This window comes from Mobula hypostoma, chromosome 4 (assembly GCF_963921235.1).
Source record: "Mobula hypostoma chromosome 4, sMobHyp1.1, whole genome shotgun sequence".
Classification (NCBI taxonomy): domain Eukaryota; kingdom Metazoa; phylum Chordata; class Chondrichthyes; order Myliobatiformes; family Myliobatidae; genus Mobula; species Mobula hypostoma.
This window is the reverse complement of record NC_086100.1, coordinates 72,426,746-72,452,519: the sequence shown is the minus strand read 5'-3', so window position 1 is coordinate 72,452,519 and position 25,774 is coordinate 72,426,746. Positions and strand designations below refer to the sequence as shown.

General features: G+C 42.9%; 1 protein-coding gene across 2 annotated transcripts in view; it reads right to left on the bottom strand.

The window, feature by feature from the left end:
• Positions 1–1,565: 1,565 nt before the first annotated feature.
• Positions 1,566–25,774, bottom strand: part of LOC134345392 (EF-hand domain-containing protein D1-like) — a 137,520-nt gene continuing 113,311 nt past the window's right edge. For both annotated transcript variants that reach the window (XM_063045981.1, XM_063045982.1), the window contains exons 3-4: positions 9,936–10,070; positions 1,566–4,245 (exon numbers count right to left, since the gene is read on the bottom strand). In XM_063045981.1, the coding sequence (XP_062902051.1) occupies positions 4,114–4,245; positions 9,936–10,070 (267 nt within the window). In that variant the 3' untranslated portion in view covers positions 1,566–4,113. The remainder of the gene's footprint in view (positions 4,246–9,935; positions 10,071–25,774) is intronic.

Here is a 25,774-nt window from a genome sequence, read left to right as displayed (position 1 = left end):
TTGATGTTTACTCTTTGCATCAAAGACAAATAGGCTAGACTTCTGGGTAGGAAAAACAAATACTGTGAAACTAACTTCCGATGTCTCTACCTCAACAGGAATAACATACACAAATTGCTGGAAGAATTCAGCAAGTCAGGCGGCATCCATGAAAATTAACAAACATTTGACATTTTGAGCCAAGACTCTTCCTCAGAACATGAAGAGGTGTTGTAAGTACACACTGTACCTTCAACCATGATGTACATGCTACACAAATGGAAATATCGGTATTTTAAACAAGAGAAAATCTGCAGATGCTGGAAATCCAAGCAACACGCACAAAATGCTGGAGGAACTCAGCAGACCAGGCAGCATCAATGGAAAAGAGTGCAGTCAATGTTTCGGGCCGAAACCCTTCAGCAGGACTGGAGGAAAAAAGATGAGGAGTAGATTTAAGAAATGGGGGAAGGGAGATAGAAACACAAAGTGACACAGGGAGTGGGGAGGAATGAAGTAAAGCTGAGAAGTTGATTGGGGAAGGAGATGCAGGGCTGGAGAAAGGAAAGTCCGATGGGTGAGGAGAAAAGACCATGGAAACAAGAAAAGGCGGGGGGAGCACCAGAGGGAGGCGATGGGCAGGCAATGAGATAAGGTGAGACAGGAAAAAGGGGACGGGGAATGGTGAAGAGGGCGGCTGTGGGGCATTACAGGAAGTTCAAGAAGTCAATGTTCATGCCACCAGGTTGGAGGCTGCTCAGATGGAATATAAGGTGTTGTTTCTTCAGCCTGAGTGTGGTCTCATCGTAACAGCAGAGGAGGCCATGAATAGACATGTCAGAATGGTAATGGGAAGTGGAATTAAAATGGGTGGCCACTGGGAGATCCCACTTCTTCTGATGGACAGAGTGGAGGCGCTCGGAGGTCTCCCAATCTATGTTGGACCTCACCGATGTATGACCCCAACAGACTCATACCCGGAAGGACTGTTTGGGGCTCTGAATGGTAGTGATGGAGGAAGTGTAGGGACAGGTGTAGTAGTTGTTCTGCTTGCAAAGATAAGTGCCAGGAGGGAGATCAGTGAGGAGGGATGAACGGGCAAGGGAGTTGCGTAGGGAGCAGAAAGATATGCTTGGTGGTGGGATCCCGTTGGAGATGGTGGAAGTTCTGGAGAATTATGTGTTGCACGTGGAGGCTGGTGGGGTGGTAGGTGAGGACAAGAGGAACCCTATCCCTGGTAGGGTGGAGTAAGAGCAAATGTGCGTGAAATGGAAGAGATGCGGTTGAGGGCAGTGTTGATGTTAAGAGGAAGGAAAGCCCCTTTCTTTGAAAAAGGAGGACATGTCCTTTGTTCTAGAATGAAAAGCTTCATCCTGAGGGCAGGTACAGCTGAAGTTTCGGCCCGAAACGTCGACTGTACTTTTTTTCATAGACGCTTCCTGGTCTGCTGAGTTCCTCTAGCATTTTGAGTGTATATCAGTATTTTAATTGGCTAAAGTTGTTTCCTTAGAAAGAAAGGCCAGTGCATTCTGAGTTCAGAACTAACATCAAAGTGCAAAAAAAAACAAAAATGATTCACACTGGAAGATCATTAGTATTTATTTTATTACTTCAAAATATATTTTTTAAATAGCACAAACAGTTGTATATTAAAACACAATGTTAAAGAATTGGAAACTCAGAATTTCATCTTCTAGTGCACGTGTTTCAGGTCAATGGGACTGAATTTTAGAAGAGGTGGCAATATGATTATTTCCTGTTTGTGACACATACAAGAGTGAAATTCTGTTCTCAGATTGCAAGGATTATTCCTCCCCAAAATAATTTCCAGATAATCAATTTGCAAATTTCCAGTATATTGAATAACAATATGCAGCAGCTTTAACATTTCTGATTTTAGACCCTGCTTATAAATACCCATCACTTTCTTCCACTTTTCTACTTAAACCCTGCCCTGCCCTGCTCTGGTCTTGAACTATTTATAATCCAGCTGATTAGTTCACTAGTTCACTTCTCAAAGCCATCTACTGCCCTTTCTTTGGAAAGGTTGTAGTCACGCCAGATACCTGCTTTTTGAGCAAAACAGCACTTCCAAAATCTATTTGTAGATATGTACAAGTCAAATTTCATCCAAGGTGGAAAACGTGGAGGAAGAAATATTACAGAGGAATAGGAGGAATAATCCTTTACAATACAAACCAGAAAATCAAGCAATTTTAAAATTCTCAAAAATCAAATTGCACAGTTAAGCATTTGCAAAATGGACGTTTCTCATTACATCATATTTTTTTTACATTTTATTAGAACTATAAACAAACCTTGTTTTCTTCAACCTCTTGTGGTTATTATGCTATTACCATTTTAACATTTTTTGCACTATTTCAGATTGCAATAACAAATTGCACCATTCTGTTGTTTTGTGCTTGTCACTGTATTTATTGTAATATAACAGGTATATTACTACCTGTTATATTATTAATATAAACTGTAAGCTTCATGTGAACAAGAAATTTCATAGCACCCTGGTGCACAGCCATCACACTTATTCATTCTATCCTGGTACAGGAGTAGGGTCGTACTGATAATTGTGCTTCTGGTCCAATAGATACCCCATACAACATTAAAATATCATCATATGTCCGAGTGAAAAAGTCAGTCTTCTTCCACACAATACTCTCGACATTGCCATAAAAAGGTTTAAAGAGAAACATCCCTTGAATTTTTTAATCAAAGTTTGTGAAATTAGTAATTTATGTCATTTACTGTTTGCAGGTTTCAAAAATTACAGGAGTGCGTAGAGTGACCAGCACATGTAACCTTACAGAATAGTACACAACCTGAGGCATCTCGGCAAGGCCAGGCCAGAAGTACGGCAAGTTGATCTATGTGGTGGAGGAACTCATTTGTAATCCCCATCAGATAACACATGATTTAGAAATGTTCGAAGAGGTTTGTTTCTGATCTCTGTTTTAATGAGTTTTAGGAGCTTTAGTGATAACTATTAGCTAATCTGCAGCTGCACAAAACATTCCAGGCAACACCATACTGAAAGGAGGCCAAAAATAACTGGCCTGGTCATTAGCAGGTTCTTATTACTGAACAAGCAGAATTCCAGCGGTCCTATATTATATGAGACTTCCTCTATCTGAAAGGAAGGTAAAGTTGCATTGCATATGGTATTGATACAGTTGACAATTTTTGCACAATGCTGAGTCAGGTCATGGGGGTAAAATTGGGAATGCCCAAGACAGCCTTGATATGATGGTTTACTGTGCTTACATGTATGCTAAGACTTCTTAAGAATGAATCAGGCTAAAGTCAAACAACCTATTGGAAAATCACTGTGTATAATCATCAGAAAGTTTACAGAGAGTTCACACACTTATTGTACTTTTTCACAATGCTCACAATTTTTGTATAACCAGTATATTGAATAATTAAAAAAAAATTCGAAACCTACATATACAATGTATTTTCAACACTATCAAAATGTAAAATGTTTAGTTGTAGCAGGACTTAATTTAATATTGATACAATATTAACATTTTTTGAAGTGGCTACACTATATTAAGTATGTAATCATTGTTTTGCAGATTAGGTTGTTAAAATATTGTATTTTTGGATTAAGTATTTGCTTAGAGCACAAAAAGCAGTTTCCACAAATAACACCGAGGAAAGTAAATAGCCTGTATCTAAAGTCTACAGTTGTTCCCAAATGAAATACTTATAAAAAGAGCTACAAAAGATAAAACTCAAAAATACTTCAAATAGTATAATTTAGTGCAGCATTTCTAAGAGATGTTTCAATCTACCAAAAGCAAAGCCCTGAGCCATTGATTTTACGGTACAGATCAGGAGAAAGGCAACTGCAAACAACCTCCTAATTGACGAGCAGAATTTGTCATTTCCTCACATTGCTAGTATAAGTGCAATTTAGAGGCTTGTATACAGTATCAAATCAGTTAGATAGCTTAAAAAAATAACATGGCTAGATTTTGGATAAAATTAAAATAGAGTGGCAGCCAAGAAACAGTCACTTAGTGCAAGTTTTAAATGTCCAGCTGTTAGGATTTAGTTCTACACTTTATAAATCTGTACAAGTAGTTGTTCTTGATGGGACTAAGGCCTTTTTTTTTACTGAAATGCAGCTTTCAGTTCTTTAAAAGCTGCTCTTCTCTGCTTCTTCTCCTCTTCCATACGCTTACGTTGCTCCTGTTCAGCTTTGATTTCAGCTTCAAATTTACTGCCAGTTGTCAGTGCCTGAACCTGAAAACAAATGCAAGTAAAATTTAAAATAATAAGGATTTGTTTCCTGATTAAAGTAAAACTAACTCCTTCAAACCCTAAACAATGTGCTGTTCTTCAACTCAACCAGAAGTCTCAACTGAATAATGATTCTGCAGAGGTATGCAGATATTGTTTGCTGAAGTTTAGAAAAGCAATATCACAGAGACATTTATAACTGTTTTATTACTAAGCTTGGGGTTGAGAGGAAAAAATAAATCGATGATGGTCGAATGGTAGAGCAGACTTGATGGGCCAAATGACCTAATTCTGTTTCTACACCTTATGGTCTAAAGGGTACACCATGTTATGGTCTAAAGGGTGGTAATTATTCAGATTAAAGCAATGAAAAAAGATGTCTGAAATATGAGAAATGAATTCTGGATTCTGACATTATAGGGATGCTGGGGGTTCTTGATGCTAATCAAGTTGGATTTAAAACTGTATGACCAGGTATTGATATTGAGTTATAATTCATTTTTCTTCTTCCTATAAAACAGTATTTTTATCCTGATCAGGTGTGATTCTAACAGACTGCAAACCAGAGTTTAATGTTAGAGATTGTATCAATTAGCATCCATTTTTAAGTGCTGATCAGGCACATCAATTTTGCCCTGATTAGAACACACAGAATCAGTTCTGGATTAAATAGCCATTTCTGCTCTTTGGCATAGGAATTGGGAGTGGATGGGTGCAACCTACAATCATCGCAGCACATGAGAAAATCAAAACTCAGTGGATAATGTCGCTTCAATAAAAACAATGAGCCATTGCAATCTGCTGACATTGGAGCATCTGCTGGGCAGCTATTAAGCAGTCTGTGGTCAATCTTAATGCCTACCAAAGTTCACAGAATATACAACAGTGAACTTTCACTCCAAGATTTAGCAATGGGAGCCTCAGTAGTGACATCAGTAGCAGCACTCCAATGACTGGGTATCATTATGGCAATAGCCAGTCACTCTAGGTGAGATTTCAGTGTCAGAGGGTAGAGAACCAAAGAGCTGCCTCCACTAGAGCCTTCTGAGCTACCACACCACACTGCTAAGCAGTGTGTTTACATGCTCAGGATTGCGAACGCTGTCATCATTGAGATACACGATATTTTGGGGAAAGATCATCAGCCACACTCCTATGTCTGGAATGCTCTTTCTGTGGAGGTCAAAGTCACAATGATTCTGAACTTTGTTGCAATAGAAACTTCGGGAGATGCCAGTGATGTTTTCCAGTGTGTTGCTTGCCACTGCATCAAAGACACTGAGGAACTGTATTCACAAAAGGAGTAATTTAAAGGAAGTGCTGAAAATATATGGGAGGTCAGAGAGCATCAATGGAAAGAGAAGCATTTAAGGTTTCACGCCTAAAACTCCTCATATGTAGTGAGAAACTCTTAATCAAGGTAGCAGAGAGGTAGTTGCATATTTGTGCTTATTTCGTAGCAGTTTGTAGCTTGGGACTGGTGGAGGTCATATCTTTGCTGACTGTTGAGATAGTGCTCAATAATGCTTAATTGTATGTTTGCTAATTGCTAATAATGGATTGAAATAAGGAATTCAACTCTTTGGAACAATCTTTGGAGCTGTGGGAGTGTCATGCAAGTATAACAACTTTGTCACAGGCTGCCGGTAATTGTTTTGTGTCGTGGTCTGGTCCGTGAAGTCTACGGTCCGGTCCATCGTTCGGTATTCCAGGTTTTCCGGTTTTCCATTGTCCTGTTGTTTGCCTTAATTGGGGCACGTGATTCTCATTCTGGGCTGGTTACATAAATAGCTCCTGGGTTCAGCTTCATTTGCTGGACTGATCCCTTCCCTTCCCTTCCCCTTCCTTCTGAAGCCTCGCCTGCTACCTTCACCTGAAGCCTCGCTTGCTACCTTCGCCTGTGTCCTCACCTGTAATGCCATCAGGTTCAACCCGCAGGGCAAGATCGGGGCCTTGTTGTGTCTGGATAAGGAACTGCTTTTCGTTGTTTGGAACTGTCTCTTTGTGTCCTCGCCTTCGCTAGGTATGTCCGGCTATTTGCCGCAACCTTGAGTTGGGAGCTGTCTCTGTGTCCATGCCTTCGTTAGGTAGGTCCGGCCGTTTGCCGCTACCTTGAGTTCAGAACTGTCTCTGTGTCCACGCCTTTGCTAGGTAGGTTCGGCTGTTTGCTGTTACCTTGAGTTGGGAACTGTCTCTGTGTCCTCGCCTCTGCTGGGTATGTCTGGCCGTTTGCCGCTGCCTTGAGTGGAGATCTGTCTCTCGGTGTTCTGTGTATGAGTCCTGACCCTACGTCCTGCTCCCTAGGAGGGGTCCTGGCTCTGTGTAGAGCCCCGGCTCCAAGTCCAGTTCCCAAGGAGGGGTCCCGGCTCTGTGTTCCATGTTCCTGTTCTCCCTCGACCAAGGCTCTGCATTCCTGTTCTCCCTTGACCAAGGCTCTGCGTTCCTGTAGTTCCTCCACTAAGGCTCTGTGTTCCTGTTCTCCCTCAAACAAGGCTCTGCATTCCTGTAGTCCCTCGACTAAGGCTCTGCATTCCTGTTCTCCCTCGACCAAGTCAAGGCTTTGTGTTCTTGTCCTGTCCATGTGCCTCGCCCAGCCTGGGACTGGGGTTCCTTCGTCCTGTCCAGGAGTCTCACATCCAGTCCTGTTGCCACTCCTTGTTCTGTAGCCACGTCCTGTCCTTGCCTAGATCCAGGGTCGGAGCCCGAGTTAAGACATAGGTTCCAGGTCCCTGTCCAGTCTCTGGCTCGGAGTCCTTGTCCAGGTTCCATTTTCCAAGTTCCTTGTCCTGGTCCCGCTTTCCTAGTCTTAGTCCTAGCCTAGGCCTGGTATCCTAGTCTCGTCCAGGGCCTGTGTCTTGTCCAGCATTGGTTCTTCCCCACTTCTCTTGCTTTCTTTACACACCTAGTCCTGTCCCTAGTACTTCAGTGCCTGTGTCTTGCATTTGTGTCCGCTCCCAGCGCCCCCGTTATGACAGAACAGTCCAGCCAAGCATAGACCCAGAGACACAGACACTGTCGTGTTACTCTCGCCATCCTGGGTTCTCTCCTGTTGTATGCCCCCCACCTGCCTGTGTCGTCCATAGTCTGAGATTGCCTGTTTGGTCACCAGGAGGCTCCCATTCGGTTGGGGGGGGGGGGACTTTCATGGTCTGGTCCGTGAAGTCCGCATTCCAGTTCACGGTCCAGTCCATTGTTTGGTATTCCAGGTTTTCCGGTTTTCCCTTGTCCTGTTGCGTGCCTTAATTGAGACACATGTTTCTCATTTTAGGCTGGCTGCATAAATAGCTTCTGGGTTCAGCTTCATTTGCTGGACTGTTCACTTCCCTCCCCTTCTCCTTCCTTCTGAAGCCTCGCCTTCTACTTCACCTCTGTCCTCGCCTGTAACGCCATCAGGTTAAACCGCCAGGGCAAGATCGGGGCCTTGCTGTGTCCAGATATGGAACTGTCTCTTTGTGTTCTCGCTTTCGCTAGGTAGGTCCGGCTTTTTGCTGCTACCTTGAGTTGGGAACTGTTTCTGTGTCCACGCCTTCGCTAGGTAGGTCCGCCCGTTTGCCGATATCTTCACTTGAGAACTGTCTCTGTGTCCACGCCTTCGCTAGGTAGGTCCGGCCGTTTGTCGCTATCTTGTGTTGGGAACCGTCTCTTTGTCCCCTCGACTCCGCTGGGTAGGTCCGGCCATTTCCCACCACCTTGAATGGAGATCTGTCTCTCAGTGTTCTGTGTATGAGTCCTGGCCCTACGTCCTGCTCCCTAGGAGAGGTCCTTACTCTGTGTAGAGCCCTGGCCCCAAGTCCTGTTCCCAAGGATGGGTTCCGGCTCTGTGTTTCATGTTCCTGTTCTCCCCCGACCAAGGCTCTGCCTCCCTGTTCTCCCCCGACCAGGGCTCTGCCTCCCTGTTCTCCCCCGACCAGGGCTCTGCCTTCCTGTTCTCTCCTGACCAAGGCTCTGCCTTCCTGTTCTCCCCCAACCAAGGCCCTGCGTTCCTGTTCTCCTTCGACCAAGTCAAGGCTTCGTGTTCTCGTCCTGTCCATGTGCCTCACCCAGCCCAGGAGTACCTCGCCCAGGCCGGTGTTGGGGTTCCCTCGCCCTGTCCAGGAGTCTCACATCCAGTCCTGTTGCCACTTCTTGTCCTGTCCTCGCCTAGATCCGGGGTCAGAGCCCGAGTCAAGACCCAGGTTCTGGGACCCTGCCCAGTCTCTGGCTCGGAGTCCATGTCCAGGTTCCAAGTTCCAAGGTCCTTGTCCTGGTCCTGCTCTCCTAGTCTTAGTCCTAGCCCAGGCCCGGTATCCTAGTCTCGTCCAGGGCCTGTGCCTTGTCCAGCATCATTTCTTCCCCACTTCTCTTGCTTTCTTTACAGACCTAGTCCTGTTCCTAGTACTTCAGTGTCTGTGTCTTGCATTTGGGTCTGCTCCCAGCGCCCCCGTTATGACAGTTTTGATTTTGGATCAATGTTTGCTGCTACAGTCAAGTAGAAGTAAAAAGCAATACCCGCATGGGAACTGTAGTCCCTGAAGCAACTAGGCAATGTGTTTCACATTCCCATGATCATCAATAAAATAGGATACCTGTGATCACACTGGGGAGTTAGTGGACATTTAATAAGCCTTCACACTGCAGGTGCAGCTACACTGAAAATGCAACAATAAATGGATTCCTGATTCAACTACTAACATGCCTTACTGAAACTACTTTCAGTGGTCTACAGCTTACTGTGAGAACATGAAAATTATGTGTTGTTTGACTGAGTGGAGATTCCCTCAAATGGATTCTGGAATTAAGGGGAGATTGGGAGTACTTGATTCTCAATGGGTCTCCTAGTCCCTTGGCAAATAGGAACTTCTTTCTGGTACTTATCTCATCTGATGACAATGTTCTCAATTCTTACCAAAATCTAGATGCTCTTTCACCATACCTGAAGTCCCCTGGGTGGTCCTTGTGTGTTTTTGGGGCACATGTCTTTAAAGATTGATACCTTATTCCAAGTGCTGTGTCCTAAAGATCTCTGATTCGGTACCTTTCTCTGTGTAAGCTACCACAATGGCATGTTGTCAGGTGTTTAAATGTTTGGCCAATTTTGCTTATTTTTTGTTAAAGATCCAAATCCGCATTAGAGAAAAACTCAAAAATAGTTCTGCACATCAAAATGAGGTCAAACCCAGTTTCAAAGTGTGGGTATTTCTTTCCCTGCAACTCCACTGTCTGAGGCACTGATACCAAAGACACTTACAGGCTTTAAGTACCTCCAGAATGAAAATACTGAGTATGTTCACCAACTTGTAAATTCTTGTGAGGGTGCACTTTATCTGAACCAAAGAGTGCAATAAAACAGAAATACAGGAAATACACAATTCAAGTAGGAGGTGGAAGACAGTTAATGATTCAGGCCAATGAATGATGCATTTAGTATACATGCTGTGAATGGTCTGAATTTAACAATGTAACGAGTTCCGGTGAATATCATGTAATCTACAGCTGGGCTGTGTGATGGGATAAAATTATAAACTCTGGCTGCATGCTGCTCAATTACAGATCAACAACAGTCAAAGTCTACAGTCAGAAATGAAGCTTTTAAAATGAGAACTCTGCCATTCCAAGAGTTACCTGACCAGTTCTTTGGCCTGCAATTTTGAAATAGCTGGTTTTACCAGAGTTCTTTTCCAGACTTGAAATATTTGGCCCAAGTTAGACTTTACCTTTGCTTCAAAGAAGTTCTTGGCACCTTGAACTCCCTCAGTGGAAACGTCGATTTCTGAAAGTCTGGCAAGAGCCATCAACCCACTGTCTTCCTCCAACTCGCCTGCGGCTGCTTTATGGAAAATCAGAAGAAACTGGAAAGAAGCACAAGAATTCTGAACAAATAAGTAAACTTTTATCACCTCTACACAGAAAACTGTTTTGGATTTAACAAAATGGTATTTATTTCTATAAATATGCACGTATTTAAAGGGTAGTTGAAATTCAATTAATCAAAATTCTAAAATCTTTGAATTCACTTCCACTGGAATCGTCCATCATTAGTCCTTCAAGCATTCTATTGTTAAACTCAATGATCAGGAAATCTTCCAATTCTCCAACTTAATTTATTTAAGGTAATTGAATCCTGGTTAGACAGGGTGCAACTACCACTGCACTGATCACCATTGAAGCCAGGAGTGATTAAGAACCTGCTGGACTCCCATTTCTTGCCTGTTACTAAACTGAGATTCTGTATTACTTCTCCATTCTTGTCAGCAAAATAATGGAATCTATCCTCACTTCCAGATTGCAAGAACAAGATACGTTAAGTTAAACTTTCCATCTGTCCAGCCTCCTCTTGGGAAATGTCTAGCACAGCAGGAGCTCAAGACAAGATGGAGAAGGTGAAATCTGCAACCTGTTATGTTTTGTAACAACAAAACATAAAACAAATAGAAAAAGAAAACATGGAGCAGGGAGGAAGATGTGTGCTTTTGTTTTAGTTTTTACTTTAGGCAAGTGTGCACTTGTGATGTGGTAGCATGATGACGTACGTCATTCACTTACTTTTATGTATAACTTGTAATGAATTATGTAGGCAAACAAAGAATGCTTAATCAAACAATATATTTATAATATTGCTCAAATATTACTGAAATATTAAATACATAACATTCCTTCCTGCTTAGCTATAAACTCCAACTCAGTATAGAATATATGTCAACTCACACACACACAGAGTATACTATATAATACAACTGCTATATAAACATCCACAGCATAGTAAATTTTTAATTTTAAAATTTAAAAAGATTTAAAATTTACAGACGTGGCTGTGAAACAATCTCAGGTTTTGGGGTCTTCTCTGTAGTGGTTGTAGGAATTGACTCTGGGACTGCAGGAAGTGGTTCTGACAGCTCTGGACACCTTTCTTCTGGACATATTGGCGCATGGCAAGCTGATCTATCTCAAGCCACCAGACAAAGCTTTGAGCATTTGCTTTCATTTTGACTACACCTAGATGACCAACATGTAGCTCCTCCAACACTTGCCCTCAGCTTGGATGTTAAAACAACTCTCAATCCAAACATAAGGCACTCTCCACTAAGGACGAGTTCATCCCTGCATTGGTAAAAAATGGGGGAACTCGAATTTCTGCTGCATATTCCTGCCACTTGGGTGGCCATATAGATCTGAGACAGTGTGGCATCTTTTGTAGTTTCCCTTTGGATCATCTTTGCCAGGGAGACTATTGATTTGTATTAAGAAGAATCTATCAAGAGGAGTGTCCTCTTCTTTAAAATTTTCAGATATTTCCTTTTCCAAGTGTAAATGGGTCAATCTGTCAGTATTTCCATTCATCATCCTCTTGAATTAAAGCGTGTTATTGTGTCCTCTAAGAAAAAGAGTCCACCTCTGCATTCATTCTGCCACTGTTAGCGGAACAGCCTTTGATGGATTGAAAATAGATACTAGTGGTTGATAAACAGTAATGAGGGTAAACTCTCTCCCATACAGGTACTGTTTGAAATGTCCACACCCCAAACCAGGCTCAAGGCTTCTCTTGTCAATCTGTGCATAATTTTTTCTCTGCAGCAGTAAGCAAACATGATGGAAAGATTATGGGGCTTTCACTTATATCACCAAAAACATGTAACATGACTGCACCTATACCACGAGGTGAGCTTCACTGGTCTATATGGATCATAAAGTGAGAATACAGAGTCTAATACCACCATTTTCTTTGCCTTTTAGAAAGCCACCTCACACTGTTTTGTCCATTGCCATTTCTTCCCGAGGTCAAGGAGATTGGCAGGAATCTGTTATAGTAATTGATAAATCTTAAAAAGGACCACAACCGTGACACATCCTTTGGCTTTGGGCATCCAACACTGCTTGAACTTTCTCAGCATACTTGCATAATCTTTGTGCGTCAATGGTGCGGCCACATTAAGCAATGTTTGGTTTAAAGAATTCACACTTGTTGTGTTCAGCTCTGAGCCCATAATCTTCGAATCTTTTTAATGTTGTCTTGAGATTTTGGAGACGTTCCTTGTCATCCTTTACCAGTAACAATGATGTCATCCAAGTAACAATGAGTACCTGGCAGCCTTGCAGCACCTGGTCCTCAGCTTTCTGTCAGAGTGTAGGTGCAGATGCTACTCCAAAAATAAGTCTAATATAGCAATAAAGCCCTTTGTGTGTATTTATGGTGAGAAACACTTTGGACTCTTCTTCCATCTCCATGTGTAGGTAAGCCTCAGGTAAGTTTACTTTGGTGATGTTTCCCTCCAGAAAGGTTTGTAAAGGTATTGTCCATCCTGGGCAGAGGGTATTGATTGACTTTCAGTTCTGGGTGATGGTAACCTTAAAATCACTACACATCTTGACAGACCCATTCTTCTTGACTACTGGGAATGGTATTGCCCATAGACTCCACTCAATTCTGAAAAGAAGTCCTTCAGCCTCCATGTGATCCAGCTCATTGACTACTTTGCTGCAGATGCTATAAGGAACTGGAGGGGCTTTGTAAAACTTGGGTGTGGCATTTTCTTTAGGCTCTATTTTACCCTTGATATGTTTTGAGTTTTCCAATGCCATCCTTGAACAGTGTTGTAGCATCATCCAATATCCTTCTAAATTGCTTTCAGTTGACTCATTTGCAGGGTGAGGCACACAAATAATAGGTGGATCTCCAATCAAGTTGTAGTTGTCTCAGCCAGTCACATCCTCACAATGTCTGTGCTCCTGATTTTACCACATACAAGCCCAATGTGGCTTGTTGGTTGTTGCAATTCACTGTGACGAATGTCATTCCCACAGGCATTATCTTTTCTCCAGTATAAGTTCTTAGTTGAATATCAGCATTCTTCATTTTTGAATCACCGTTCAAATTCACTTTGTGCAATCTGATCCCCAATCAGTTCAACTGTTTGCACTACCAGTTTACTTGGTATAACAACCTTTATTATCCGCTGACTTAACATCTACCGATCCACTACTAACTACGTCAGTTGTGTACTTCTGGGAATATCAGTACCTGTTCTACACATCTTCCTGTTGCCAGGTTCAGACACAGAGTAGGTACCACCTCCTCAAAAATCTCCTATTTCTCAATTTTCCAATAGAAAATAAAACATTAATTCAGTTTCAAGAGCTGTTGTAATGTTTATGATAGTATGATTGCTGCTCTCTAAATGTTCCCTCACATATACTTCACCTTTTCCTATAAGAGCAAATCATCAAAGTATCCTTGCTCACTAGGCCAGAAATGCACTGATCAAAAAGCTCTTCTGAACATGATTTGTTTTTCCCTGCTTGCCTTTTCTTTCATTGATATTCTAGTCTTAATAGGACCATTGAAGATCCCCCATGCTCCTTCATATCTTTCTCACCAGATGATAGCCTAGTAAAAGGTCACAATATTGTAGATGTTCCTCTGTTGTTCTGTCCAACTCAAACAAAATAAATTCAATCCTTGACTGCTCAAGAATATCCCTTCTCTCCAACATTCTCCTAAAGCAATCCCATCACCTTCCCTACAACCTCTTTTACACCCTTTTGAGAACATTTTAGCATCTGGACCTGCTCTTTTTAGCCATGTTTCTGTTATCACATCATGATTGCATACAGCCAAAAGCACCTACAGCTCTTTAACCTCATTTATTACGCTTTGGGTTTGTGCACATAAATCCATCATGAGACCAAACTAAACCTAAAAAGACATAATTTGCTTTGGCAAAATCTCTAGAACTGACTGTCTTCACTATGATGCACTCATATGACTTCACAAAAATGCCAGCTTACCAAACCACTTCCAAAAGTACTCTAGAACAGTGGTCCCCAACCACCGGGCCGCAAAGCGTGTGCTACCGGGCCGCGAGGAAACAATATGATTTGGTGATATGAGTCAGCTGCATCTTTCCTCATTCCCTGTTACGCCCACTGTTGAGTCATTACGCACGCGAGGTCATTACGCACGCGTCATCCATGTCAGTGCGGGAAGAAGATCAGCTCCACGAGCTTGCAAATGATGGCGGGCTGAAAAGTATGTTTGACATAACATCTCTGCTGGCATTCTGGATCAAAGTCAAGGCTAAATATCCTGAGATAGTCATGAAAGCACTGAAAACGTTGCTTCCATTTCCAACATATCTCTGCGATGAATGCAACGAAAACTAAAATGCGGAATAGACTGGACATAAGGAACCTCCTTCGAGTATCACTGTCTCCCATCACCTCTCAATGACACCGTCTTGTTGCAGGAAAACAAGCCCAGGGCTCCCACTGATTCAGCGATATTGGGTGTTGCAATGATCTTAATATGTTCATACAGGGAAAATATGTGCTGTGTGTTTAATATCCAAACGATACTTAAAATGTTATGATGCTATTAACTTACTTATGTAACCATATAACAATTACAGCACGGAAACAGGTGATCTCTGCCCTTCTAGTCCGTGCTGAACGCTACTCTCACCTAGTCCCACCGACCTGCACTCAGCCCATAACCCTCCATTCCTTTCCTGTCCATATACCTATCCAATTTTTCTTTAAATAATAATATCAAACCTGCCTCTACCACTTCTACTGGAAGTTCGTTCAACACTTACTTCAAGCTCCCCTGTCCTCCCCTGATAATTGACTTATCACTATATTCATGTGAGGAAAATATGCGCTGTGTGTTTAATATTAAATTCGTTAGATAAACCCTTTTAGAAACGAAATTGAGTGTATTAGCTACTTATCACTGATATTCCGGTCGTGATTAACATCACCCCCACCCCCCCCCGAACAGAATCGCCAAAAACGATTTGAAGGGAAGAAAATCGGCACGTACACGCATGCACACTGGTGCCCGTGCAAGGCTTCATGGTCATTGTAGTCTTTTTGGGTAAACAATGTATTTGACTGCTACTCTTGTCCGTTGGCAACCCTACACCGCGGCCCCTCCCCGCCCCCATCGGTCGGCTGGTCCGCAAGAATATTGTCAGTGTTAAACCGGTCCGCAATGCAAAAAAGGCTGGGGATCCCTGCTCTAGGATAGCTCATACTGTAGTTTTGTAGAATCCAGCCTTCTTTTTCAAACAACTTAAATTTGCCATCCAAGCAGCAGCTTCTTATTTCACTAAGCTGTTTATTTGTACCACTGCTCTGCATGAGAAAGATCTGTACTAAGGATAGTTTTAGAACACATGTAAGTAAGAGTAACACACACAAAGTACTGGAGGAACTCAGCAGATCAGGCAGCATCTATGGAAATGAATAAACTGTCGATGTTTCAGCCCAAGACCCTTTCATCAATGAATCAGATTCATTGAGATTACATTGAAGATAATCAATGTGGTGTAAAAAGCCAATGCATAACTGTCGTAGAACAGGAAAGCCACTTCTTACATGAAGGGCTGTTTTGATACAATAAACTATATATGGTACATAAAATGCACAATATGTTGCACTTCAGCCAAATAAATTATGTTGATTCTGAGATAAAAACTGCCCATAACACCAAGATAAATTTCATGCCTTTGAGGTCAGTCTCAAGAGCTCAACTCCTTCTGTTACAAATGTAATTTCAACAAATGCATTAAATGACAAATCTACTTAAAGAAAGATAGGAACAAAACAAGAGTCAACTGTTTCACATCCTATCAAAACCCTGGCAATATTATTTATTCAATCCCAGAATGAACTTCAACTAAGCAGATTTTACATTTGAAATATGGAGTTACTCTATATTTTCACAAATTATTATCACTGTTCAGTTTGCCAAGGCCATTTCATTGTAACTAGTAATAGATTGTAAATCATTGAATTACTTTTCATGAGATATAGACAGAGTTAACTTTCTCCCTCCCCCACAGAAACAATTAAAAATAATTTTAAAAAATTAAGATCTGGTTATTACATTAAGTCTCCCACTGTTTTTCATGTTAATCACGGAATCTCTCTCATCCTAAATTGCTGCAGCACTTACAAAAATTGCCTAAAAATCAGCATAGATCTATAATGAATTAATTTTAGGAAGATTACATTTATTTATTTTTATTTGATTATCTTCCTATCAAACCAGTTCTATTGGTTTTGCAGTAATGAAGGAGATGTTGCTTTGCTCCAAAATGCCTTTCCTCAGATATGCACATCAGCCTCTAACCAAATCACTTGGACTCAACTGCAACTGCATTTTTAACCAGATACCTGGATGGGGAATATTCTGGTTTTCTCTCTAGGCCCATCTTGGAATGGATCTGGGTAAACAATTAGACATGTAAAATAAATACAGATGAATGCCTCCAGTTTTTGAGGAAACCACCTTCCTAATCTCCTCACAAGCACTTGCTGATTGCCGGACATCGCTCATGTGCATTCCTTTAGTGGCCAGTGCCATCAGGTTCAGATGTAAAACTGATGAGGTCAGATGTTAAATTCTTCCAGGCCTCCAGCAGAGGAGGGGCTATTTTGCTATCCACTTCAGCACTTCGTAAACACAAAATACTCTGCAGATGCTGGGGTCAAGGCAACACTCACAACACGCTGGAGGAACTCAGCAGGTCGACTCATCGTTTCCGGGTTGCTGCCCGACCTGCTGAGTTCCTCCGGCATGCTGTGAGTGTTCACTTCAGCACTTACTGGCACCACCTTCCTGACTGGGTTAAATCTTACAACAGATGTATGTTTTTATGAGCTTTTGCTCATTACATTCTGTTAAACCCAACATTGGGGTACTCATTGTAGGTAGTCAAAAGAGTGGGAATAGCAGCCTCCAAAATGTACCATTGCAGAAGAGCAAGACAATCCATATTTGTGGTAAACCATATATATATGTTGTAACTGGGTTAACTGGACACGCCCCTCTGCTGACTGCCCCTGTGGCTCCTCCCACAGACCCCTGCATAAAGGTGATTTCGCCATTGCTCTTCCTCCTCAGTCCAGGGGCAGACACTCAGCGTGATGGAAGTCATATTTTATTGCAAATAAAAGCCTTTCAGTATTTACCATACTTCAATCTTTGGAGTAATTGAAGGTGCATCAATTTTATTTACAGTCGGAATGGGGAGAAGAATAGGATGGTGGTGGACTATAGCCAGACCAGCAATAGGTTCACGCAGCTCGACGCGTACCCCCTATTCTGCATCGCGGATTTGGTCAATCAGATAGCACAGTACAAGGTGTACTGGACCATAGACCTAAAGTCCGCTTACCATCAGCTCCCCATCCGCCGGGTGGACCACCCTTACACTGCTTTTGAGGCGGACGGCAGGCTTTATCAATTACTGCGCGTCCCCTTCAGTGTTACGAATGGTGTATCTGTCTTCTAGAGGGCAATGGACCGGATGGTGGACCAGTGCCAACTGAAGGCCACATTCCCATATCTGGGATAACATCACCATCTGCGGTCATGACCAGCAGGATCATGACAACAACCTCCAAAAATTTCTCCAAGCGGCCAAAGCTTTCAATCTCACCTATAACAAGGATAAGTGTGTGTTCGGCACCACCCGACTTGCTATCCTTGGGTGTGTCATGGAGAACGAAGTCATTGGCCCTGACCCCGACCGTATGCGCCCCCTGTTGGAACTCCCTCTTCTCAACACCCTCAGAGCCCTCAAAAGGTGCATGGGCTTCTTTTCATATTACGCCCAATGGGTCTCTATCTATGCAGACAAGGCCCGCCCCCCGTCAAGTCCACCATATTCCCCCTCTCAGCTGAGGCCCACGCGGCCTTCAGCCGCATAAAAGGGGACATTGCCAAAGCAGCAATGCATGCCGTGGATGAGGCCATTCCCTTCCAAGTAGAGAGTGACGCCTTCGACTTTGCACTGGCTGCTACCCTCAACCGGGGGGAAGACCGGTGGCATTCTTCTCCCGTACCCTTCAAGGCCCTGAAATTCGGCACTCCGCAGTGGAGAAAGAGGCCCAGGCCATAGTGGAAGCTATTAGGCACTGGAGGCACTATCTCGCCAGCAAAAAGTCACCCTGCTAACTGACCAGCGCTCAGTCGCATTCATGTTTAGTAACCAACAGCGGGGCAAAATCAAAAATGATAAAATTCTGAGGTGGAGAATTGAACTCTCCACCTTCAACTATGACATCATGTACAGGCCTGGGAAGCTCAACGAGCCCTCCGATGCCCTATCCCGGGGAACATGCGCCAGCACGTAGATCGATCGGCTATACGCCCTACATGTAGATCTTTGCCACCCGGGGTCACCCGGCTTTTCCACTTCGTGAAAGCCCGGAACCTGCCTTACTCCCCTGAGGAGATCAGGATGATGACCAGGGACTGCCAAGTCTGCGCAGAGTGCAAACCGCACTTCTACTGACCCGAAAAGGCACAACTCACCAAGGCGACCCGCCACTTTGAGCGACTGAGTGTTGACTTTAAGGGCCCCCTTCCCTCCACCGGTGTACTTTCTTAACGTTATTGACGAGCACTCGCGGATCCCCTTCGCCATCCCCTGCCCCGACACCACTACCACATCAGTTATAAAAGCCCTGCGCAAGCTCTTCACTCTGTTCGGATACCCATGCTATATCGACAGTGACAGAGGGTCCTCGTTTATGAGTGATGAGCTGCACCAATACCTACTGGCTAGGGGAATTGCAACTAGTAGGACCACGAGCTATAATCCCCGGGGGAATGGACAGGTAGAGAAGGAGAATAGCACAGTGTGGAAAGCCACACTCTTCGCCCTCAGGTCAAAGGGACTGCTGGTCTCCCGCTGGCAGGAGGTCCTTCCCGAGGCACTCCACTCCATCTGTTCCCTGTTATGCACAGCCACCAATGCCACCCCTCATGAGCAGCTCTTTTCTTTTCCCAAAAAGTTGACCACTGGGACCACCCTACCAACTTGGCTGACGTCCCTGGGGACAGTGCTGCTCTGGAAACATGCAAGGAGTAATAAATACTCCCCGATGGTCGAGAGGGTTCACTTACTTCATGTGAACCCTCAGTACGCCTATGTGGTTTTACCTGATGGGCAGGAGGACACGGTCTCCATCCGCGACCTGGCACCCGCAGGAGCACCGGGCCCCTACCGTGAACACTCCGTGGTGACTATTAACCCCGTACCCACCGATATATATACCCACCAGACACTGCGCACTCCAAGCCCTACACAGACACCACACGACACTCCCACACCGGGTGCAATGCACATGCACGAGGGATTACCGATGCTTAACATGCTGACATCTCAAGTCAGGCCGGAGCCAGCAAAACTGCCGTAGCCGACGCAATCACCACCGGTGCTACGTAGATCACAGCAATGGACTCGACTGCCTGATAGACTTGACCTGTAAATATACTTGTTTTAAATATTGTCAGTCACTTTACCCCGCAGAACTCTTTTAAAAAAAGGAAGAGTGAATGTGGTAAACCATATATATATGTTGTAACTGGGTTAACTGTCTGGACACGCCCCTCTGCTGACTGCCTCTGTGGCTCTTCCCACAGACCCCTGAATAAAGGTGATTTCACCCTGCTCTTCCCCCTCAGTCCAGGGGCAGACACTCAGCATGCTGGAAGTCATATTTTACTGCGAATAAAAGACTTTCAGTATTTACCCTACTTCAGTCTTTTGGAGTAATTGAAGGTGCATCAATATTAAATTACTCTAGGTGGTCAAAAAGAGAAAATCAGCTCTTTTATAAAATTCCTTTATGTCTGGGAGCCACCTCAGTACGGTAATATGTTTTCAATTTTTTTTGTCCTTCAATTAAAACTGAAGGTTGAACAAGAGGTGACCAATACCTCACGTTCTCCTATTGACTTGTTTAATAATGATTGGTGCAACAATTGAGAACACGTGGATTAATTCCTTATACAGATAATAATGGCTCATTTCCTTTGGCCTAATCAAGAGTTAATGGTATTAGAGAACGCTCACTGCAATGCTTTGTAAATTCACGGCCAACAAGCATTTTTCCAAGACGATAATCTACATCTGTTTCAAAATATATCACAATCAATTGTGTAGCTTTTAATACGAAGATACATTTTCCTCTGTGCAGATTCCACATCTGAGAAGTCAAGGGTATCTTTCTATAAACAAAGATTAGTATAAAAGATAAACAAGAGAAAGGAATTATTTGACTTGAAATTTGATTGCACTCATTTTTTTTAGCACCGATTTAAAATCAAGCCAAATCACATCCTCAGATCAAATTACACCATTTAGGAAAATCAGCTGGTACATCATACGAAGTCCCCTTTGCAAGTACAGTGAGATTTCATGTGATAACATCATTTCTCATCCAAAGCTTCATGAAATTTGGATCTGTTGGTGCCAATAGTAGAGTGTGGGCAAGTGAAGAGGATACCTACAACTTTGGATGGTGAAACCTGCAGTCATGCCTGAGACTTGCCCAACCTGGCACCAGCCCAATGGACCATTTCCCAAACGCTCCTGCTCTGTTCAGCTATCCTCTTCCTGATCCATATGTTACCCTATCCCTCCATTAAAGAAATCTATTCTTTGAATTATCACTCACAAAACACCTTCATGTCTGTTTCCCTAATTCCCATTCTCCAAAACTGGCTGGCATGACTAACGCCAGTGCTGGGCTCTGATGCCAACTTCCATCACCAAGCACAGGGAGCACTTCTCTTTCAAGTATAAAACATGCAACACCCGTGATTTCTTAATGAATCCAGAAGTGATGGATCTTTCTTGTTAAATGCTTCTTTGCCACTGTCAGGGAACAGGGGAAGGATACTTTGTGAGGCAGTACAGTTAAAGTTGCTACCTCATAGGTCCAGTGACTTGGTTTCAATCCTGACCGCCTATACCGAATGTGTGGAATCTGCTTGTTTCTTCAAACTACATGGGTTTCCCCACAGATCCAAAAATGTACATGCTGCTAGGTCAATTGGCCAATGTAAATTGCCCCCTAGAGTGTATGTTAGTGGTAGTATCTAGAGACAGCTGAAATGGTGGTGGTGGGGGTGGGGGGGATGTGGAGTGAACACAATGGGAATAATTTAAATGAGTGGTTGAATGTCCAAAGGGCCTGTCTGTGCGTTGTATGTCTACAATTGCAACTAAGGCCTGAACTTTATTTCCAACTAAATTGAAAAATGATTGTGTCTAACCAGCTGGACATTTTCAATCTCTCACTGCTGCAGTTGGAGATTCTCACCTGTTTCAAAAGGGCACCAATCATATTGGCGCCCAAAGAGCATGGTGAGCTCTCTCGATGACTTTTGCCTGGTAGCAGTCACACTTACTGTGATGAACTGCTTTGAGAGGTTGGTCATGGTTAGCATAATCTTCTGCCTGAGCAAAGACCTGGACCCAGTGCAATTTGGCTATTGCTACAACTGGTCTACAGTGGCTCTCCACTCAGCTTTGGAGCACCTGAACTACAGCAATACCTAGGTTAGGCTGCTGTTTATTGATAAGAATTCACCATCATCACATCGGTACTAATCAACAAGCTTCAGAACCTTGGCATCTATACCCCTCGCACCCACAACTGAATTCTTGACTTCCCATTTGGGATACTCACTGATAATCAACACAGGCGCACTACAAGGAAGTGTGCTTAGCCCACTGTTCTACTCCGTCTATGCTCATGGCTATATGGTTAGGCACTGCTCAAACACCATCTATAAATTTGCAGATGGCACTGCTGTTGTCAGAGCCTCAGATGGTAACAAGAAGGCGTACAAGAGCAAGACAGATCGGCTGATTAAGTGGTGTTGCAACAGTGACGCTGCATTCAATGTTAGCAAGGCCAAGGAATTGATTGCAGACTTCTGAAGGGGAAGTCGGGAGAGCACATATCAATTCTCAAAGACAAGCATATGAAGGCTGAAAATGCACCAGAGGCTGCAGACAGTTGTTGACTCAGCCAACTCCATCACAGGCGTAAGCCTCTCTCCCCATCATTGTGGATATCTTCAAAAGACAATGTCTCAAGAAGGCAGCATTAAGGATCCTCACCGTCTCATTACCACCATCAAGAAAGACATACAGGAGCATGCAGACCCACACTGTACGTTTTAGGAAGAGTTTCTTCCCCTCTGCCATCAGATTTTTGAACAGCCCATGAACACTGACTCGTTATTACTTTTCAGCGCTATTTTATTTATCTATTTATAGTAACCTTCTCTTGCACTGTACTGCTGCCACAAAACAACTGATTTCACAACATAAGTCCGTAATAATAAAAACTGATCCTGATTCAATTATAGAATTTTATGTATCATCATTACAGATACCTGGTTGTGCGAGGGACAAGACTGGAAGCTCAACGTTTCTGAGCTTGGTTGTTTTCGATGTGTAGAGGATAAAGGAGGTGGAGGGGGGGTGGGTGTTTAACACTAATGATGACAGAGAATGTCTCAGCAGTACTCAAAGACATACTGGAAGCCCTATCCACAGAAGCAATTTAGGTGGAGTTTAAAAATAAGAAAGGTACAATTATGATGTTGGTGATTATACTTTAGATGCTCTCGCTGCACCCCCCCCCAAAAAAAGGCACCGAGGTGGAGGAATGACATGTAAAACAGATTAGGGAAAGGTGCAGGAACAATAGCGTTATCAATGTGATTTGAAATTCCTAAATTTCAGATGCTTAGGTGGAGCAGAATTTCTTCAGTGCATCTAAGAGGGATTCTGGAAAATATATATGGAGAGTCAAATAGAAGAGAAAACATACTGGATCTGCTTTTGGGAAATAAGACAGGCCAGGTGACAGATCTGACAGTGGGTGAACATTTTCGGAATAGTGACCTCAAGTCATTAAGCTTTCAGATAGTTGTAAATAAGGATAAAAATGGGATAAGACTTGAGGTCATTGATTGGTAGTTGGACAGCACATGTCTGACATCTGCGATTTGTTTAAGAAGCAGCTGAATAGAGTTCACAATCAGCATGTTCTGGTAAAGAGTCATTGGAATTAGACCTGGAATTTGCTATAACTGTCACATGTACTGAGATACAATGAAAAGTTTGTTTGGCATACTGACATCAGATCATTACGCAATGCATTGAAGCAGATCAAGATAGAACAATAACAATGCAAAATAAAGGCCTACAGCTACATTGAAAGTACAGTTCGGGTAATAACATGGCATTCGTGAGCAGACTTAAAGAGAATCCCAATGCGTTTTATTCTTACAATTAGAGGAAAAAGATAATAAAGGAGAGTGTAGGTCCACTCAAGGATAAATGAAGATATTTTTAGTTGGAGTTAAGTGAGATGCTAAATGAGTACTTTTCATCAGTATTTACTGACAAGAAAGACTTGGAGAAGAGTGAAAACATGTGCTTGTGCTGGGACATTTTGAAATTTTGGAGAAGGAAGTGTTGGGTCTTCTGAAGAATTTTAAGGTGGATAAGTCCACATAACCTGATGGCAAATATCCCAGAATACTGAAAGAAGCAAGTGAAGAGATTGCTGGGCTTTGACAAAGATATCTGTGTCCTCCTCACCTGCACTGGTGAGATCCCAGAGGACTGAAGAATAGCAAATGTGTTATTGGGAAATTGGGAAAATCCATGTAATTCTAGGCTAGTGAGTCTACACCAGTGGCAGGGAAACTATTGGAGAGGATATCCAAGCATAAGATTTATGCACATTTGAAAAGGCAAGGACTGCTGAGGTCAGCATGGTTTTGAACAAAGCAGGTCATGCCTTATAAACATGATTGAAGAGGTGACAAAGCTGTTTTTTGATTGTAACATAGTGGACATTATTTATATTGCATTTATTAAGGCATTTGATAAGGTCTCTCAGGGTAGGTTAATTCAGGAGATAAAAATGCATGTGATCCAGGATGAATTGCAAGTTTGGATTTGGAACTGGCTTGCCAATAGAAGACAGAGTGTAGGGGTGGAAAGCTGTTATTCTTACTGGAGGTCTGTAACAATCGGTGTTTCACAAGATTGGTGCTGGGACCTCCATGGTTTACGATATATATCAATAACTTGGAGGAATTGTAGATGAGTGGATCAGCAAGTTTGTAGGTGACACCAAGATCGGTGGCATTGTGGCCAGTGTAATGGACTATCAGAGAATACTGGAGGATATACTGTAGATCGGTTACAGATATGGGCAGAGAAGTGGCAGATGGAGTTTAATCCGGGCTAGTGTGAGGTGTTGGACTTTGGGGAGGGTTGGGTCAAATAAAAAGAGAAAGTATACAGTTAATGCTAGACTCCATAAATATCATTCAACTACATCCAAGTCCATTGTTCACTGAAAATAGCAATGCAAATGGATAAGGTGGTCAAGGAGACATATGGCGTGTTCGTCTTCATTAGTAGGGGTGTTGGTTATAAAAAGCAGCTGGTCATGCCACAGCTATACAAAACTTTAGTTGGACCACATTTGGAGAATTGTGTGCAGTCCTGGTTGCACTATTATTGGAAGGATGTGGAGACTATGGAGAGCATGCAGAAAATGTCGCCCGGATTAAAGGATACAGGCTATAAGGAAAGGTTGGGTTGTTCTGCCTTGAACATTGGAGATTGAGGGGAGACCTGTCTGTAGATTTAAAGTTCTGAAAAATACATATATGCATAAAAAATATTTTCTCCAGAGTAGAAATGTCAAACACTAGAAAACATGCTTTTAAGGTTATAGGAGGAAGGTAACGGTGAGATGAGGGACTTTTTTTATGCAAAGAGTGAGAAGTGCCTGAAATATGTCACTACGGGTATTAGTAGAAGCAAACAGTTTATGGAGTTCATGATGCTTTCAGATAGACAGATGAAAACAAATGAAATGAGAGTTATGGATAACACACAGAAAGAGGGCATTTGGTAGGAAATGGCACCAAGAGCAGTAAAACATTGTGGGCTGAATGGCCTATTCAGTACTGTATATATGTTCTATATCATATATACTACATTAATGATCTTTTTATACTATAATATATCATATATACTACATTAATGGTCTTCTTAGTGTAGCCCCCCTGGCCAGCCTCAGGGTCGCTCGGCTCGCTGTCGTCTAGGGAAACAACCCTCAGCCCCGCCAAACTGGGTAATCAGTTTGTGTGGATGCTGTGTGAGGTACCCCACCCCGCTCAAATAACAGACAATACACCAGATATGATTAAATGATTTACAGTTGATAGATATTACTGGAACTATATAATTAATAGAGAATAAAATATAAAAAGAAAATCAAAGGCGCTACACTTATCAAAGTTCAATCTCTTCGTGCACAAACAGTTGGAGCTCAGCACTCTTCTTCTTTACCCTGCGACCCCTCGGACCACCTCAACCGGCTGCCTAGGACCAACAACGGTGGTCGACCAGACGCTCCACACGAGTCCGTCTCCACCTTCTCTCCTCGCCGAACGCCCCGCTCGGGATCCGACCCCGTTAGCGGACTCACAGCACCTGGTCCATCCTCTGTCTCTCTCTCCCGCCTTCCCCCCCAAAACCCCACGCATACAATATCTTACAAACACACCAAAAGCATAACAACTATCGCAATTGGTTCATTCGTCCTCCATATCAATAGATAATCCAAAACAAACTGCTAGCGGGAAGGACTTTCTCAGCAGTTAACATAACAAAGAAGCCCTTTCAATTATAACATAACAAAGAAGCCATTT